At 38.7% G+C, this 19,437-nt stretch overlaps 1 protein-coding gene across 1 annotated transcript in view; it reads right to left on the bottom strand.

The window, feature by feature from the left end:
• Positions 1-18,370, bottom strand: part of LOC139947619 (uncharacterized) — a 33,405-nt gene extending 15,035 nt beyond the window's left edge. Inside the window, exons 1-4 of the mRNA XM_071945575.1 lie at positions 18,251-18,370; positions 11,670-11,866; positions 1,994-2,202; positions 545-670 (exon numbers count right to left, since the gene is read on the bottom strand). Coding sequence (XP_071801676.1) covers positions 545-670; positions 1,994-2,202; positions 11,670-11,860 — 526 coding nt within the window. The 5' untranslated portion in view covers positions 11,861-11,866; positions 18,251-18,370. The remainder of the gene's footprint in view (positions 1-544; positions 671-1,993; positions 2,203-11,669; positions 11,867-18,250) is intronic.
• Positions 18,371-19,437: the final 1,067 nt, after the last annotated feature.

Below are 19,437 nucleotides of genomic sequence, written 5' to 3'. Positions count from 1 at the left end.
GCTACTACCGTTGCTACGGCTATTGCTTATGACATCCAATACTTCAACGCATGATGACGCAGAAATCACTTTCATTGTGCTTGCAATAACAGACCTTTTTGCAAATACCATTGCGCAAGCCCAAACTCTCAAGTGAGGTGCATGCTGGTCTAGCTAGTGATCAAATTTGATAGCTAGCTAGACCACACTGCACCTCATTCAACGTCTATTGTGTACGTACAAGGTCTTTACCACTAGTATATACTATTTCATTGTTTTAATAGTATAATGTTTCCTGTGTCCGTCTGATGTCTACTAAGCTTATGTCCACTCCATTTGTTTGTCTGTCTGTTTGTTTGTTTGTTTCTGTTTCACTGTTTTGTTCTGTTTTGTATTTTGTCTTCCTTGTTCATTATTGTTTATTTAAATATATTTTTTGTTTGTGTTAAGGGATTCCGTTTATAAGCTTCGGCTCCCTGTGTAATGCCTCCACTGGCATATCACTGGTGGAAATAAATGGAAATCTAGCCGTAGCTGTAACCGCTGATTTAGACGCGGCCCTTACCTGTTCTGTCGTCATCTTTTTCCTGTTTGTTGACGAAGAGAGAGCCTCCTCCCCACTGCATGTCTTTACCGTTGTTCAGTCCCTTGTTGGGACCCCACGCTGCCTCTGAGTACGCTGTCATGTTACCTGCAACAGTATAATAATAATTATAATAATTATAATAATTAAAAAAAATTATATAGCGCATTTTACAATAACTGTCTCAATGCACTTAACATTATTAGTGCCCTGCAGCTGATTTCACGAAACGCTAGAATTAATCCCATCTCGAGTTATGATGAGTAACCCATCCTAACTTAAGATGGGTTCAATGCATCCTAACATCTATGGTTATGGAACTGAACTCGTCCTAAGATTAATCCTAAGTTAGGAAGAGTTTGGAGAAATCAGCTGCAGGTCAATGGGCCAATAACCACCCTTTAACCTTCCTCAGCTCCCTACGGAGTATACAGCCCTGAGCTGCCGAGGCGCTCTGACTGCTTTTTCATACACAATATCAACCTGTACCCTAATTACAGTAAAATATCTTGCTTAAGGACACAAGTGTCACAACCGGGAGTCAAACCCACACTCTGGTGACTTAACCAACATAACTTGAATTGTATGCTCCTAACCACTTGGCCATGTCACCTTACTAATATAATTATCTGATATACTAATTATACTAATATAACTACCCCAGTCTGGTCTATTCTGGTTCTGAGTTCCAATTGCATTTTCCTGTTTTAATTTGTCTTTTTGCCTTGCACCATTGTGTGTTTTTATATTTTTGTATTTAATTTTGAATTGTTTATTTACATCTTTTCATCCATCCTTTAAAGGCAGTGGACACTACTGGTAATTACTCAAAATAATTATTATCATAAAACCTTTCTTGATTACGAGTAATGGGGAGAGGTTGATGGTATAAAACACTGTGGGAAACAGCTCCCTCTGAATTCCACGAATTTGCTTTCGAGAGGTCAGATATATAATTTGAGGTCTCGAAACCAAGCATCTGAAAGCACACAACTTCGTGTGACGATGGTGCGACATGTACGGTTTTTTTCCCCCATTAATATCTCGCAAATCGAAAACCGAGTGAGCTCAAACTTTTACAGGTTTGTTATTTTATGCATATGTTGAGATACACTAACAGTGAAGACTAGTCTTTGACAAATACCAATAGTGTCCAGGGTCTTTAATTCGGGGGTTTTGAACAGAGGTTAGAAAGAAAAACAATATTTTGCCAAAATTGTTGAAAGTTTGTTGCACATCCTGTCAGGTTACAGGAAACAAATAAAATAAAAATGATTAAGACCTTACCAGAAAAAAATTACCAATAATACATTTTCAGTTTCCTGCATGTGAATCAATGAATAAATATGAATGCTGATAAACTCAATCAAAAAGTAAACATCGGTTTTGATAAATACAAATGTTTGCAACCGGGTCAAACAAAAGTCTCACCATCTGTTGCTGCAACACCAACGGGGCAGTGCAGATTGTGGTTCTTGTACGGTTTGAAATACGGTGCGAGCCTGTCGTCGATCTCAAACGAATGGATGGTATAATCGTGTCCGTTGGGGTAGGTCTCTTGGAAGAGCTGTACAGTCGACGCTACGTTGGCACCACAGTCAAGAAGGATCTTCCTTGGTCCGGATGCAACAGCCACTTCTCTGATTAGACGAGAGAAAAAAAAGAAACAATCAAGGGATGGAAACAAAACAGCAGTTCATAATTAGGCCTACAGGCCTGTATGCTTTGTTTTTTTAAAGGGCAAGGGCACCAAGGCATTTTCTCCTTGGTAAAGAGTACCATATGAGGAAACTGTAAACTTCTACTGCAGCACTTCAAGGGCACCAAGGCAATGACCAGAGGGCATGGAGGCAATCACCTTCATACATGTACCTCTATGAAGTATCAGGCAGGGGATTAGTCAACTAGCGTCAAAGTCGCAACCATTAAGACAATAGTCCAGTTGCGACTACTGTTTTTCAACTACTTGGTTAATCATGCCATGATCATGCTGACACGACTACTACAAAAATAGTCTTGACTAATTCAAAACTAGTCGCGACTACCTGTTTGGTAAACCAATTGTGTTGCTCATGACTATTCACGACAACAAAACCTACTTACAATGTACAATCAGACATCAGTGACATAATCCTTCAATCCTTTCAGCTTAAATTTTACTATAATAGCGGAACACATTGCCACAATGCATCTTGAGAATAAAAAATTATTAGCGACTAGTGTCGTAGTGGGGTGTCGTGGCCGAGCGGATAAGAGCACCGAATTCAAGCTCTGGTGCTTCTGTTCATCAGAGTGTGGGTTCGAATCCAGGTCGTGACACTTGTGTCTCTGAGCAAGACACTTAACTATAATTGCTTCTCTCCACCCAGGGGTAAATGGGTACATGTGAGGGCAGAGGTGGTTCTTGTGATTGATTTAGCCGAGTAGCGCATATTAATGTTGCACAGGCTGCATACTCCCCACCAGGGAGTTGAGATGGTTTAAGGAGTGGTTTAAGGGCAGTGACCAGGGGTAATAATGTGAAGCGCTTTGGGACGCCCTCCGGGTGTGAAAAGCGCTATACAAAAACAAGTTATTATTATTATTAGGAGTTAATTTTACTAGTCGCCCAGCAGCCGATTTCACAAAACTCTTGATTAATCCTATCTCATGTTAGAATGAGTTACATTGTAGGATGGGTTCAATGTGTGCTATGTCTTCAGATACGAAACAGAACTCGTCCTAAGTCCTAAGATTAATCCTTAGTTAGGAAGAGTTTGGTGAAATCGACGGCGCACCCGACTGGGGTAGTTATATTAGTATAATTATACGTTGTTAGTATAATTAACACGTTGCCTTGGATCGGACGAGTTGGTCTATAAAAAGCGTTTGAAACCGTTTGTTATGAAATGCATATGGTTAGAAAGATGTTTTAAAAGTAGAATACAATGATCTACACAAGTATCACTCAAAATTGCACGGTTTTCCTTTTACGTCGCGAACTATTACGGTTGGCCATTTATGGGAGTCAAAATTTTGACTCCCATAAATGGCCGCCGTGTTAGTGTACAAGGTAAAAAGAAAACCACGCAATTTGGAGGCATGTTCCTTTAAACATTAGAGCCACTGTGTCAGTGGCAACAGCTGTATGTTCTTGCATGCATGGTTGGCTATGTATGTTTGGATCCCATCGATCTTTATTCTTCATTTCATGCATCAGTGATTTGCATTGTTGGTTGATTTATTAACCTGCACAATGAATGTTTCAGGGCGACTATTTTTTTTTAATGACTATTTTTTTTTTTAAAACCTATCTTTGATTAAAGTCATCAAACACACCTGCTGTTAAATACTACACAATTATAATGTTAAAGGGACACGTTGCCTTGGATCGGACGAATTGGTCTATAAAAAGCGTTTGAAACCGTTTGTTATGAAATATATATGGTTAGAAAGATGTTTTAAAAGTAGAATACAATGATCTACACAAGTATCACTCAAAATTGCACGGTTTTCCTTTTACGTCGCGAACTATTACGGTTGGCCATTTATGGGAGTCAAAATTTTGACTCCCATAAATGGCCGCCGTGTTAGTGTACAAGGTAAAAAGAAAACCACGCAATTTGGAGGCATGTTCCTTTAAACATTAGAGCCACTGTGTCAGTGGCAACAGCTGTATGTTCTTGCATGCATGGTTGGCTATGTATGTTTGGATCCCATCGATCTTTATTCTTCATTTCATGCATCAGTGATTTGCATTGTTGGTTGATTTATTAACCTGCACAATGAATGTTTCAGGGCGACTATTTTTTTTTAATGACTATTTTTTTTTTTTAAACCTATCTTTGATTAAAGTCATCAAACACACCTGCTGTTAAATACTACACAATTATAATGTTAAAGGGACACGTTGCCTTGGATCGGACGAATTGGTCTATAAAAAGCGTTTGAAACCGTTTGTTATGAAATATATATGGTTAGAAAGATGTTTTAAAAGTAGAATACAATGATCTACACAAGTATCACTCAAAATTGCACGGTTTTCCTTTTACGTCGCGAACTATTACGGTTGGCCATTTATGGGAGTCAAAATTTTGACTCCCATAAATGGCCGCCGTGTTAGTGTACAAGGTAAAAAGAAAACCACGCAATTTGGAGGCATGTTCCTTTAAACATTAGAGCCACTGTGTCAGTGGCAACAGCTGTATGTTCTTGCATGCATGGTTGGCTATGTATGTTTGGATCCCATCGATCTTTATTCTTCATTTCATGCATCAGTGATTTGCATTGTTGGTTGATTTATTAACCTGCACAATGAATGTTTCAGGGCGACTATTTTTTTTTAATGACTATTTTTTTTTTTAAAACCTATCTTTGATTAAAGTCATCAAACACACCTGCTGTTAAATACTACACAATTATAATGTTAAAGGGACACGTTGCCTTGGATCGGACGAATTGGTCTATAAAAAGCGTTTGAAACCGTTTGTTATGAAATATATATGGTTAGAAAGATGTTTTAAAAGTAGAATACAATGATCTACACAAGTATCACTCAAAATTGCACGGTTTTCCTTTTACGTCGCGAACTATTACGGTTGGCCATTTATGGGAGTCAAAATTTTGACTCCCATAAATGGCCGCCGTGTTAGTGTACAAGGTAAAAAGAAAACCACGCAATTTGGAGGCATGTTCCTTTAAACATTAGAGCCACTGTGTCAGTGGCAACAGCTGTATGTTCTTGCATGCATGGTTGGCTATGTATGTTTGGATCCCATCAATCTTTATTCTTCATTTCATGCATCAGTGATTTGCATTGTTGGTTGATTTATTAACCTGCACAATGAATGTTTCAGGGCGACTATTTTTTTTTAATGACTATTTTTTTTTTTTAAACCTATCTTTGATTAAAGTCATCAAACACACCTGCTGTTAAATACTACACAATTATAATGTTAAAGGGACACGTTGCCTTGGATCGGACGAATTGGTCTATAAAAAGCGTTTGAAACCGTTTGTTATGAAATATATATGGTTAGAAAGATGTTTTAAAAGTAGAATATAATGATCCACACAAGTATCTCTCAAAATTGCACGGTTTTCTTTTTACGTCGCGAACTATCACGGTCGGCCATTTATGGGGGTCAAAATTTTGACCCCCATAAATGGCCGACCGTGTTATTGGACGAGGTAAAAAGAAAACCACGCAATTTCGAGGCATATTTGTGTAGATCATTGTATTCTACTTTTACATCATCTTTCTAACCATATGCATTTTATAATAAACGGTCAAAAACGCTTTTCAAAGACCAACTCGACCGATCCAAGGCAACGTGTTCCTTTAAGTACAAAATTATGTATTCTTCGTACTTTAAAAGTCTCTAACACATGTGATCAAATCCTCTTGGAACCACATTTCCAATCACATGGAACACAATTAAGTCTCCTAATTCTTAAGAATTTTCCTATAGAAACATGTAAATAAGCCATTTGCGTGTAAGTATACAAATATGACATGGTTTGAGGGTGACTAGCCGATATTACTTGTCATGCGCATTTTACACTTGCGTGAATACTCATGTGCGCGCTTGGTAACTAGCAAAATTAACAGCTGGCACGTGGTGGTAAATGAACCAATGAGAACTCGACTCTCGGTCATGAATATGTATGAGGTAGGCCTACATGTCCATGGTACAATGACCAGGGATGAGAGTCATTGCTCAAAAAAAGGTCTGAAATTACACTTTTTTATGTAGGATCCAAATTCTGCTGATATGTAATGTTGAAATTATGGCTTTTCCACCTGAATGGTAACTCCCGGAGTTATAGATTCCACTGAGCTTTTACGAACAGTGTTCTCAGTAGATCAAAGAGCAGGATTTTATTATACAGTATATTATGGAAAAAGTACGGCTGATTTTCTTTACCAGGCTGACTTAAAAAAGTCTGAATTCAGATAAAAGTCTGACAAATCTCATCCCTGACTGACGTGCTTGATCACAAGTTATTATTATTATTAATAATAAAACTTGTAATGCGCACACATCCACCCTGCTGGGTGTTCAAGGCGCACTAAAACCAAAAAGAAAGAAAAAAAGAAAAAAATAGAAAAAACAGACACAACAAAATTAGTCCTTGAAAACATGTGCATTTCACATGTAAAATAATATACAGTGAACATTAAATTAAGTTACCACTTAAATATGAATTCCTCAAACTGTCGAGACAGTTGCTATGACACATGATTGGGGCGAGCTTTTGCTTCGCGCGGCACCCCGCTAGGATATAATAATCCTTTACACAAATATTTCGAAATATGGGTGAGGGTGTTATACGCCTCTCTCAATATTTATGCATGGCGTCATAATTCAAACCCAAAATGAAGCTATTTCGCACGCTATTTCGCACGTTATAAATAAATAAAAAAATGTGAAATTTAATTGTGGACAAAAGGTGTTTCAAAATTTATCAAAAACCTCCTCAGAATAATTAAAATTCACTTGAGGTACACAGGAGATGTTGATGGTTAATGTGGAGGTTCGATTGTGTCAGATTATTTCCTTCCAAACTTGAAAAAAAAAGACTAAAAATGATGTCCAAAATCAATAGCTCACTTCTTCTGCCTGTTGTGTCTTCGCTAGTGGAGCGCATTTCAACGAATTTGCTAAAAGAGTCGGAACAAACTTGTGCGCAATAAGCGTTTTGCGCTCTGCCGAATATGAGCTGAACCTACTGGATGAGCAAAAGCGTGCGCAATCTGCAAATTTGCGCTCTGTTTGTACAAATTTTGTACAAAAAATGTCGTTATTTTTTTTCCCCCGATCTCGCCCCAATAATGGTTGATGTGCGTGTGAGCGTGAGGCAGAGCCCAAATGCGTGAGTCTCACGCCTAATGCGTGAGACTTGGCTGGTCTGGTTTTGTTTTATTGTCACTTTGGGCTTCTTGCATCTCGCGAAATTTGAACGACAATTGACACAATTTCTGACCGCGTTCATGTTCACGCTGCTCTAGGAACAAACCTCCATACATCCCATATCTCTGGAACCCTATATCGTACAAACTAAATAAAAACGATAAACTCGTCCCCACTCCTTAATTTTCTCTAACTTATTTCACTTTCAGAAAGCATGTCAAGTCATGTTTAGGGTTTGTTACGTCAAGTTTGGGTCAATAGACAAACTCAGCCGCACGAGGTCTCTTTTGTTAATATTATCTCCATCAGTAACCAACCCGACGGGCTGATGGCTAAATTAGGCTTCAAAATGGATTTGGAAAAATGTACATTCTGAGACCTGACCGACACACTGCTCTAACCAATTTTGTGAATGGAATTATTCAAAAGAAAACTTAATGTCCTTTTGCTTAACAACTTTGACCAAATGCAAAGCAAAGTTCTTTTTTTACAGCTTCAAAACAGCCTTTGACGTACGTGTATAGTTTCACCACAGAGTAAGGAATGGTTTCACAATTCTACCTCCATGGTTAAACTCTGGAACTGCAACATTATACCTCCATGAACAGACCGTATTCTAAAACGGTATTCATGTACGCATTTGAGTTTACTGGCAAAAGGTCCAAGGTCGCCACCCACTGCCAACCTAAAGTGGTCCCAGGGCGACCTTCTTCACCAAGCAACAGGTGGCCTGTCTCAAACCAGACAACACACCGCTCACAATACACTGACCAGAATGGCTCTTTGTGTAAGGCCCCCCCCCCCACCCCAAAATGTTACTAATTGTAAAGTTCCCTTAGACACCTTCCAACCTATAGCCGGCCCTACCCAACGTTTCCAAATTATTAAGCTTCCGTTTGATCCAATCCTTGTCCATCATGATAATTCTCATGCCGTTTGGAAGTGAATGTTTTTTTACAAATATTCTCCATTTAATCTTTTCAACAAATGAGTCACCCGCAGAAGGATTTCTAGGAAGTCCGACAACAACGTCGACCAGTGGTTGACACATGGTCGCCTGCGAAACATCAATCTACGGTACTTCATCCATTCAATGCAAATTCGTGAGATTGGTTTCGGTTTTGTCCTGGCACCCAGCCTCTTCGACCCTTTCGACCCTGCGTGGCAATGAATGAACCAATCCGGAGAACCATGCTTAGTACAACACGAAAGTAACCTGACCAAAAAGGGCGGATCGAATGGTGGGTGGGCGGGCAAGGGGCAATGAATGAACCAATCCAGAGCACCATCTGCGAAACACTGTCCAATGAGTCGCCTGTCAGAAAGATTTCTAGGAAGTCTGGTAACAACATCGACCAGTGGTTGACGCACGGTCGCCGCCCAAACTTCCTCCAAACACATGACTTGTAGTGCGAGTTTGGATCCGGGTTTTGCAGACTTGCAACCCGACATCTGAAACCACACAAACGTATTGAACTCCACACAAACAACCGTGTTGGATTCTTCAAGGATGCCATACCACTGGACCTTCTAATTTTCAATCCAAGATGGCGCAGGTTACGCTTTTAATAGTATAGATAATAATAATAATAATAATAATAATAATAATAATAATAATAATAATAATAATAAAACAGTATTTATATAGCGCAATATGAATTGACATTCCTCAAAGCGCTTAACAGCAAAATGAAAAGCATTACAAGAAAACGAAACTTATAGGCCTAAATTCCCCAATTAAATCCCAAAACAAATAATTTTAAAAATTAGGCCAGACCAGCTGTTACCTACACGTATATTAAATGAAACCATTAAAAATACAACAAACAACTTAAGGATCGGAAAAATTACTCTTTACACTAAAAAGTTAGAATTACATACCTACATGTAAATGCTGAAAATTACACAGAAACTATACAGAGTCAGTGAAACAGGTTTTAATTACAGATAAAAAGATGGGTCTTTAGCAAAGATTTAAAAACATCTAGCGACTTAGCAGATCTTATGGACATTGGGAGCTCATTGGGAGCTCAGTTACATAAGAGACGGTGAAAACCCATACAAGATTCTGAATGGATGTGTATGGCACAATGTTATTGTCTCTCTGCATATTGTGCGCATACTGTTTATTTGTTCGTTATTGTATGCCTACGTGGTTTTAGGGTTTTCTGTATTTTTTGTAATTTTTGTAATTTTTAATATTTTTAGGCTCGCAAGCCGAAGTGAATTCCACTGTATATGTAATATGTGTGACAATAAACAATTGAATTGAAAATTGAATTGAATGGTACCAGGGTTTGCTCATCTGGAGGTTGCTGTACAAAAGCTTGCCCCAAACCATTCTGACACTGATAGCAACTGTCTTTAGAGTCTAAAGAATTCAAATGTAAGAGGTACAATGTGACTACGCAAATCATTGTACCAGACATTATCTAACTTGCAAATGGCTTATTGTTTTACAATGGGCATCTGGGGTAATTACATAAAAATGGCCTCTATCCACACCCATCCTTTTGTGCTTTCAAGGGCAGCGCACTGCGGCATTGAACCCTCTCGTCACTAACCCCTGGGCCCAATTTCATAGAGCTGCTTAAAGACAGTGGACACTATTGGTAATTGTCAAAGACTAGTCTTCACAGTTAGTGTATCTCAACATCTGCATAAAATAAAAAACCTGTGAAAATTTGAGCTCAATCAGTCATCGAATTTGCGAGATAATAATGAAAGAAGAAAAAACCCTTGTGTCACTAAATTGTGTGCTTTCTGGTGCTTGATTTCGAGACCTCAAATTCTAAACTTGAGGTCTCGAAATCAAATTCGTGGAAAATTACTTCTTTCTCGAAAACTACATCACTTCAGAGGGAGCTGTTTCTCACAATGTTTTATACCATCAACCTCTCCCCGTTACTCGTAATCAAGTAAGGTTTTATGATGATAATTATTTTGAGTAATTACCAATAGTGTCCACTGCCTTTAAAGCCATTGGCCACTATCGGTAAACAGTAATGTCCAAGGCCCACACTTTGTTTATCACAACTTCTATATAAAATAACAAACCTGTGAAAATTTCGACACAATCGGTCATCGGAGTCGGGAGAAAATAACGGGAAAACCCACCCTTGTTTCCGCACGTTTCGCCGTGTCATGACTGTGTTTACTATAATCCCTAATTCTCAATGTCGAGATTTGATAATTGTTTTAATGTTTTCTCAAAAAGTAAAGCATTTCATGGATTAATATTTCAAGAGAAGTCTTTTACCATTACCTTATGTAAAACCCTGTAAGTTATTTGTAAATCTGGTGAACTTTTTTTTTTTTTTCTGTTCCGAAAGTGTATAATGGCTTTTACATGTAAGCACAAAATTTTGCTCAAGCAAAACAAATCATGGCCTAATAAAATCAGATTACCGGCCAAGACTCCACTCAATTGTTATGCTAAGTAAACAACAGTTAAATACCAGTCACAAGCAATGTACATGCCATGAAAATTGGCCAGTAACATGTGTAAAATAAGTGACCTATTTTCGTGTGCAAACTAATGCTTAAGCAGTTCTAACAGAACCGCTTGTCTCCGAAAAGAGGGTACATGTAATGTACATGTAGGCCTACATGTACTTTACGTGCATCCTTGTTAAAAACATATTGAGCGCTCAAGTATCGCTTAACTCACATTTGACAAAATAATACTACATGTATCACAAGATCAAAGATGTGACCAGTTGCTCTTTGACCTGATGCCTCTTTGCAGGTTACAATACTTACGTGCCTGATTCGCGCAAATTTTAATGAAAACATATTTGCGTGAACAAGGCATGCTGGGAAAAAATCGCGCATCAAGATTGATCACCTACATCGAAGACGAGGTTGCCCAAAAGGGAGTACGGGTATTGTAAGGCCGCGTCCAAATGGCGGCTACAACTCTGGCTACGGCTGTTGCCAAGGGTGTTGCTAAGGACGCCCTATACCTCAGCGCATGATGAAGTAGCCATAGCTGTAGCCGTGAATTCGGAAACGGCCTAACCAGGCCTGATACTTCACAAAGGCAACAAAGGCAATTGCCTCGATGCCCCCTGGTTATCGCCTTGGAGCCCTTGAAATGCTCTGTAGTTATTTATAATTTCCACAAAGGGTGCCTTTTGTCGTGGAGAAAATGCCTTGGTGCCCTTGCCCTTTCGTAGTTAAAGAAAACAGGCCTGTTTTTTTTTTTTACTCACTTGGCCAAGCTGAGCGACTGGACTTGGGAAGCAGCTTGTATATTTTCTCGGCTGTACAGAGCCTGTTTGTTGATGCAAAGCTGCCTCTGCACTTGCTCCTCTTCGTTCATATGATGAAGTAACGATGGGAGGAGTCCAATGCACACGCCTATTGTCAGGGCAAACACAATCCGCCTGGATCCAGCACTCATTTTGACCTTGAATAAAGGGATAAGAACAAAAAGTGAAAAGCTACCGTTCCTTTATTTTAAGACTACTTTTTTCCACTACTAAATTTCAAGGTTAAGGAGCCTTCAATTTTTTTATTATTATTATAGCTTTATTAAAAATCAAACTTTGTAGCCAAAAGGCTAAGTTGCGTTTAGGCTACATGTACATGATGTAAAATAAAATAATTTTATATCCAAACATCCCAGAGTAAAATCCAAGCTGATTCTCTTCAGATTTTCAAGAGACTTTTCAAGACTTATTTGTTTGCCAGCGTACGTTATTTGTAATAATACCATGTGGTGCATGAAAACAGTAGTACAGTCAACCCTCTTACTGTCGGACTGTTCAATATTCCCACTGGCTTTGAAAAACTCTGCCTGCCTGCAATTAGGCCTCTGTACATGTAGATGCAGTAAAACCATACACTGTAGAGCTGTTAGAGCGCTAACTCTAATAGTTGATAGTTTTTTCTTTTCTATGTGTCAGCGAATCAAATATGCAGCAAATGTGAACCCACAATCTGTTGATGAGTGTACAAACTGCAAGCGTTATGTACATCATGTTTAAAAGGCCTGTTTGCACCATATTTAATATAATATTATTATATGGTTTGCACGTATAAATTAGTCTTAAAATTAAAAATCGTTTCATAGTCACGCACCACATTAGACATGTCTGCGCCCACGGAGGCTTCTATAGTCGCAGAGCAAGTTAGCGCTCTAGTCACTATATAGCTCTACATGTATGGGTGGAACTGAAACCTTACAGACAGTAAACAAGGTAAACACATAGAGCTGTATTCTAATCTAGACAAACGATGCAGCTGTATGGTTGCTGATTATCAACTAAAGACAAACACTAACAGCTGGAGAGGTAGCTTGTATTCAGTTTCAGGACCTTCATCTTCCGTTTTTGAAGGACTACAGCAATATACCCTTCCCATGAAATATGTAAATTGCACGTAGCGCGTGCGGACTAACGTTTTGGTGGGCAAAATGAGGGAACATCGCGCTGTTTTGTACACGGCATTTTCCTCATGGTTATGTGCACTTCTATATATTGACCCATTTCACCCGACGTCATCATAAGAATATTCTTGTATGTACCATACTGTTGCCAATCGCCAACCAAATAATGGTGAGCGTGGCACTGTCGTTGCGTCTGACGTGCGTGCAAGGGGACAATGTAAGCCATTTTGAGATACATGGTGAACACATTTTAAAACACTATCTGGTTGGGGTAAATTTGTCTGTATTGACCCCTTGCACGCGCGTTACACGCGGCGACTGGTGCCACGCTCACCATGTTGGTGGGCAAGTTAGGTTTAGGTGTATTAACGCCGCGTCACCTAAAATGCGCACTTCACTGCATAACGCACAGCATACTCTATGCATAGAGTTATATATGAAAACGCACAGTGAACTTGTCCACCAGTATGGCACATTCAAGATTTTTCTGATGATGACGTCAGGTGAAATGGGTCAATACACCCAAATCCTACAGTGCACTCATATAGTGTCCACTACATCTCAAAAAGGCTAATCGAGGAAATGTTAGTTTGTATTGGAACCTTGAGGAGGACGCCATATTAGGCGTTCCTGTCACTTTTGTTACCCCGTAGTTTTAAGTTGTTTTAGAGGTGGATTATAACAGCTTCTTTAAAGGCAGTGGACACTATTGGTAATTGAACTTTTGGTCCACTTCCGTTCACAAAAGGTGGATCAATGCACGATCATACTCATGTTTGCAGGATCATGATCTCGCAATTGTGGATCCAGTGGACACGCGGTCTAAGTGGCTCTATTATAAATAAATAGGCCCTCGTTACTCACTAGTGAGCAAGTTTGTTTGTTTTTTGTATTTGAAGAACAAGTCTTTTATAGTAGGGAACAAACAAAGCAGAACAAACACACAGTGTTCAGGTTTGGTTAAACCCCCATGGTCAGCACCATGGAGCTATGACTGGTTAAACAGTGTTTAGACAAGACTAACTGTACTGGTGAACTGCATTGGTATGACAGTGGACATATTATTCTGTGTACCAGCAAAAAAATTGGCGCATACAATTGCATGTGAGAGTGCGGGAGGATTGTGGTGAACATTTTTCACTAACAATAGTAATACATAAATTTATAATTTGTAGGCCCTATACATTTTTAAAGCCATTAAAAATACACTTTCGGAACAGAAAAAAAAAAAAGTTCACAGATCTACATGTACAAATAACTTACAGGGTTTACAGAAATGTAATCGTAAATGACTTCTCTTGAAATATTATTCCATGAAATGCTTTACTTTTGAGAAAACATTAAAACAATTATCAATTCTCGACATCGGATACGGATTATAGTAAACAATTGAGCCTCAATTTTCACAGGTTTGTTACTTTATATATAAGTTGTGATACACGAAGTGTGGGACTTGGACAATACTGTTTACCGAAAGTGTATAATGGCTTTAAGGGAACATGACATTGAATTGATTTTTGTTAACAAAAAAGTTGCTGGCAGTAAGCGAATTGACAACCCTGTAGTAGTTACAGGTAGTTCGAGATAGATCAGCCATCTAGGTCACAAGAAAATATTGAAGAAGAAAACAAAAATGCTCACTGAGCAATTAACTCCAAATGGGAAATTTGTTCTCATCAAGTGGTCCTATGACATTTAATTTTTGACAGAAATATTTTAAGGGGCGATTTCTAGTTTGTTCTACTATCATAATCATTAGACTGTGTAAGTTTTATGTACTGCTATTTAAAGCCATTGGACCCTTTCGGTAAACAGTGTTGTCCAAGGCCCACACTTTGTGTACCACAACTTCTATATCAAATAACAAACCTGTGAAAATTTAGGCTCAATCGGTCATCGGAGTCGGGAGAAAACAACGGAAAAACCCACCCTTGTTTTCGCGCGTTTAGCCGTGTCATGACATGTGTTTAAAATAAATCCGTAATTCTCGTTAACGAGAATTTGTATTGTTTTGCTGTTTTCTCCATTCAAAGTTGCCCTACTGGCCTAGTCCTACGTAAAGTACATTGTACATAACATAATACGTATGTATATCAAGTGAGGCTAGTGGACCTCTAGCAACATCATGATATACATATGTATGGACATGTATGTAATGTACGTGTACTTTGAATAGGAATAGGCAAGTAGGGCAACTTTGAGCGGAGCCTGAAAGCAAGCCAAAATTATTATATCTGTAATTTTTTTATATTGTTGAGAAAACATATGGGAGTAAATTTTCACCGAAGTTCATCTCCAGATCACGTGATCCACAAGGTCAAATTCAAGGTCAAAGTAGAGGTCAAAAGGTTATTATACCTAAACATGTTCCTACAAAAAAAATTAAGACATATTTGGAAAGCTTACACAATTTCCGTTTCAAAGACACCAATTTCAACAAATTTGACTCAATGGTTACCGATTTATGGTTGTTTGAATGTCAGAGGTCAGGTGCATTTTGACCGAAATCAACGAGAAAGTGCATGCCGTAGCACGGAAACCGTTAATCGAATAGAGCTGAAAATTGAAATTTGAGCTTGTTGAGCCATTATTACCCCATAAAAAAAATTTGAGCAAATTTAAAGAGGGTAGGGTTTAAAATTGTCTTTTTGGGGGGTTATTTGACCTGGAATGACCCCATTGCCGTCTGTAAACCCTGTAAATTATTTGTAAATCTGTGAACTTTTTTTTTTTTTCTGAACCGAAAGGGTCCAATGGCTTTAAGACAAGTTTTTTGTCAAGCCAGTTCCGCAATATTCCCTAAGGGTGCTCATTCAGTCTTGGACCCAAGACCCTTGCAATTCTAGAGCAGTGTCTTACCAACTAGACGGAGGCAGTTTGAATCCTATATTTTGGCAGTGATATATAATAGATGTAAAATAGTTCGGATAGAAAATTAATTTTGGTTTAAACCCCAAAATTTTATTGGGATTATATTTAAAAAAAGCGTGCTTTATTTTTCAGAATTTGGGATTTACAGTTTTCTTGGTGTAGGCTATATTTGAAGGTTATTTCATTTTATAACTTTAGCGATGTATTTGCAATACTTTTAATCTTTAGTTCTAATTGAATCTCATAACAACGGGTCATTTATTAAATGTTGACGGAGTTACCCTCGGAGAAGTATCTTGTGAGAAGGTACGAAGTGTCCAAGGTACGAAGTGTCCAAAGTCAATGTAGTTTTTATTGTTTGAATGACACACAGGAGTACCCGCCGTATGCGTCACATGACTTATACGCGGGTTACTCAAAATGAATGAACCGTGTCGTGATTCATTCATTTGAGTGCATTGATGCAGGTCAGTATAAAAGCAGCGTCCTTAGCAACAGAATCCAATTCAGGCCGCTGCTTACTCTGCTATAGTGTCACTGGTGTACTTCGATAACAGTCTATATACGATATTAAGTTCGCAATGTCAAATGAAGAGCAACCCGCATTCAATCCAGAGATTTTGTTTGACAAATTCAAGGAGTACTTTAACCATAAATTTGAGAGCATTACGGATTAAAGCAAAGATACAGCCGATCATATCAACATCAAGGAGCTTACAAACAAATTAGAAGCAAAAGAACTAACAAAACCCGGGAACTCGGCACAATTCGAGTTCTGCGGGAAAGTTGAAATCGCACACAACAAAATCAAGACTGCCCTCGAAAAGGGTAACATACCAGCAGCAACAGAGGCACTCAAAGAAGCCGAAACCATCATCGAAGAGAGAAAGAAAACCATCAAAATTGCGGACGGTAGCAAGGCAGGCTGGGCCACTGTGCAAGAGTTGCACAAGACATCTAAAAGCATCTAAAAGCACACACGTGCGTGTGACAAGGGTGTTTTTTCTTTTGTTGTTATCGCGCAACTTCGACGACGAATTGAGCTCAAATTTTCAAAGGTTTGTTATTTTATGCATATGTTGAGTATACACTAAGTGAGAATGTCTTTGACAATGGACCGATCCAGTAGGCTCCGCCCAGGACGCACCTGTGTGCAAGAACATGTGCTCTCCAATGCCTTTCTGCACAACTCTGCCGCGCGCGCCAAGATACACGCACGCATGTCGGGCCTTAGTGTCAGACCTTCGTTGCGTTGTGATTGGTCAATACGCAATGGGGCGGAGCTTAATGGATCGGTCTATTAACAATAGTGTCCAGTGTCTTTAATCATTGAATAGAATCATGGACTGGTTGGAGCCTGTAGAAATGTTCAATGCAATTTCCACTCAAATTTATTTTTTTTTAAATATATTTTATTAAAACTTTTGCAAACCAATAAATACTAGGCCCTATCTGACTCATTTATTTGTTTTTTATATAATTTTTCTTAGTAAGTGGTAGCCGGATACAGGAATTGAATTTAATTTTATTAAGGGAATCAATGTGTGGTGAAGAGGTTTAACACTTGGTTTAAACCCATCGAGGCCTGGTTCTTAATAATTTTACCGAGACGAAGTGGAGCTAAACTATCAAGAACCAGGCTAGTTGACAACCCATTCAACACACTTTGATTCCCATTCATAAAATACCTTTTCGGTCAAAAAACATCAACACTTTTTGGTCAAAAAGTAAAATAAATGCAAAAATTACAATTGTTCAATGATTTCTTTCAACACAACACCCCTCCAGCATGTCCAGCTATGAAATGGTAACAGGTAAGGCCCTCGGGTAAACAACTCCTTATAAGGGAATGCTGTGCGCGTGGCGCGTATCGCGTGATGTGGCACAACTGTTCCAGCCAATGCTCTCGACCAATACTCAATAGGAATGAAGAAACTGTCTTTCAAAGCACAGGTGCAACCTCGCGTGTCACCCCCATGTTTACCGGTCATAAACAAAGGTTTATACACACCCGCGTGACACGCTCTCCACCAATAGGAATAGTGAAACTGTCTGAGGTATTTATGAATGAATGGTTTATTCGTCAAGGAAGTATAAAAATACATGAAATTTAAAATCCTTTTGTACAGTAATAATATTTTATGTGTTGCTGGCTAGCGTCTAGACGCTAGCCAACACATAATAATTATTAAAATGTAAAAATGTTTTCTTCCAACTCCAAAATCCAAGACCAATCCTGAATTTGTTCACCTTCTCTCGATATATTGTGCCTACACAAGTCCATCCACGGAGGTCTAATTTTACCTCCATGGTCCATCACAACCAGTCCGATGTTTACGAAATGGTTCGACAACACGCCATTTCCACATCATTGCAGAAAATGACTCACACTACTCATTGGAGGACTAGGCCTACTCAAAACAAATATTTTTGGTCGACCTTTTTAGACCAAACACCAGATATAGCTTAGAACAGCAAATATGATGAAGAAATCTCACAATATTAACCTCCTACATTTTCCTTGCTACTTACTTGCTTAAATAGGCTTCGCTGGTAAAAACCTGGCTCCTGGCAGAAGAAAGCTTTGTAGTTAGACGACGCAGGCAGTTAAGATCTTTAGCTTGTCTTCCTTTTCTGCTACACATGCCCCTTGTTGTGCGCACGCGCTCTGTAGTGGAATTGACCTTTTGGCCACATGAGGGTGTTCCACTGATGTCCATTATACTCCAGTATAATCATTGATCTCCATTATACTGACTGGATAGGACATTGCGCTATGCTGCGTGCATAAACACGCGGCCCAACAATGGCGGCGCAATTCCTTCAAACGGGTAAATTAATGTGCACTTGATCGGGTTTGAGTCTGTCAGTTGAAGAGTGTAAATTGAGAATAGAAATGTGGGGAAAACATGACGATCGATAGTTTGAAGTATGAAAATTTTTTCGAGTGAAATGCAATAGGGGTGTAGAATCATGAATAATGTTTTTATAGATGGTTGCTGTAAAAATAAAATCATCAAAATGTCACGTATTTAGCAAAAAATGATTTTAAAAAACCAAAGCGGCCATATAACAAGCTTCCGTTACACGGACTCTTTGAATGTGAATCTTATTCTTACGTTAGATTTTTCACCATTATTTACATTTTGTAGCGATAATTTGAATACATGATCTTTTTCGTCAATTATTCGTAAATAATTTTGTAAAAAAAAGATTTAAATTTGGTTAAGTAAAAGTTACTTTTAGACGGCTGAAAGTAAAACTAGCCCGGAAGGTCACGTGATTGTTTGTACCACTTTTTGGTTAGAACAATCACGCGACCTGCGTTTTTGTCTTAAAATGCTCAAAAACGGCTAAATTTGATGATTTTTTTTAAGGACTGTTCTTCTTCATTCCTGGAAGACCGTTGAAGTCATATCTTAGTCTATTTTGTAGCCCAAATAGCCCAATTCGGCCGGTGTGTCCCTTTAATATAGACCGATTGCAATAGCGCGGCCTATAATTATAGCCGGTCTTAAATCTTAAGCCTGCTCTGAGCTGGCTACAATCGGTCCTAGTTTGTTTTTTAAAAATGGCGCTGCATTTGTTAGTTGTAGACGATTTGATGTGACGAGCTCTACGACGAGACCGAATATTTAGAGATATATTACACCCATGAGAGGCATTATGATGATGATACATTGTATTGAAATATGTTCCCAAGAGTGAAAATGATTGGA

The sequence above is a fragment of the Asterias amurensis genome, chromosome 14, assembly GCF_032118995.1.
Source record: "Asterias amurensis chromosome 14, ASM3211899v1".
Lineage (NCBI taxonomy): Eukaryota > Metazoa > Echinodermata > Asteroidea > Forcipulatida > Asteriidae > Asterias > Asterias amurensis.
This window is presented reverse-complemented; position numbering and strand designations above follow the sequence as displayed.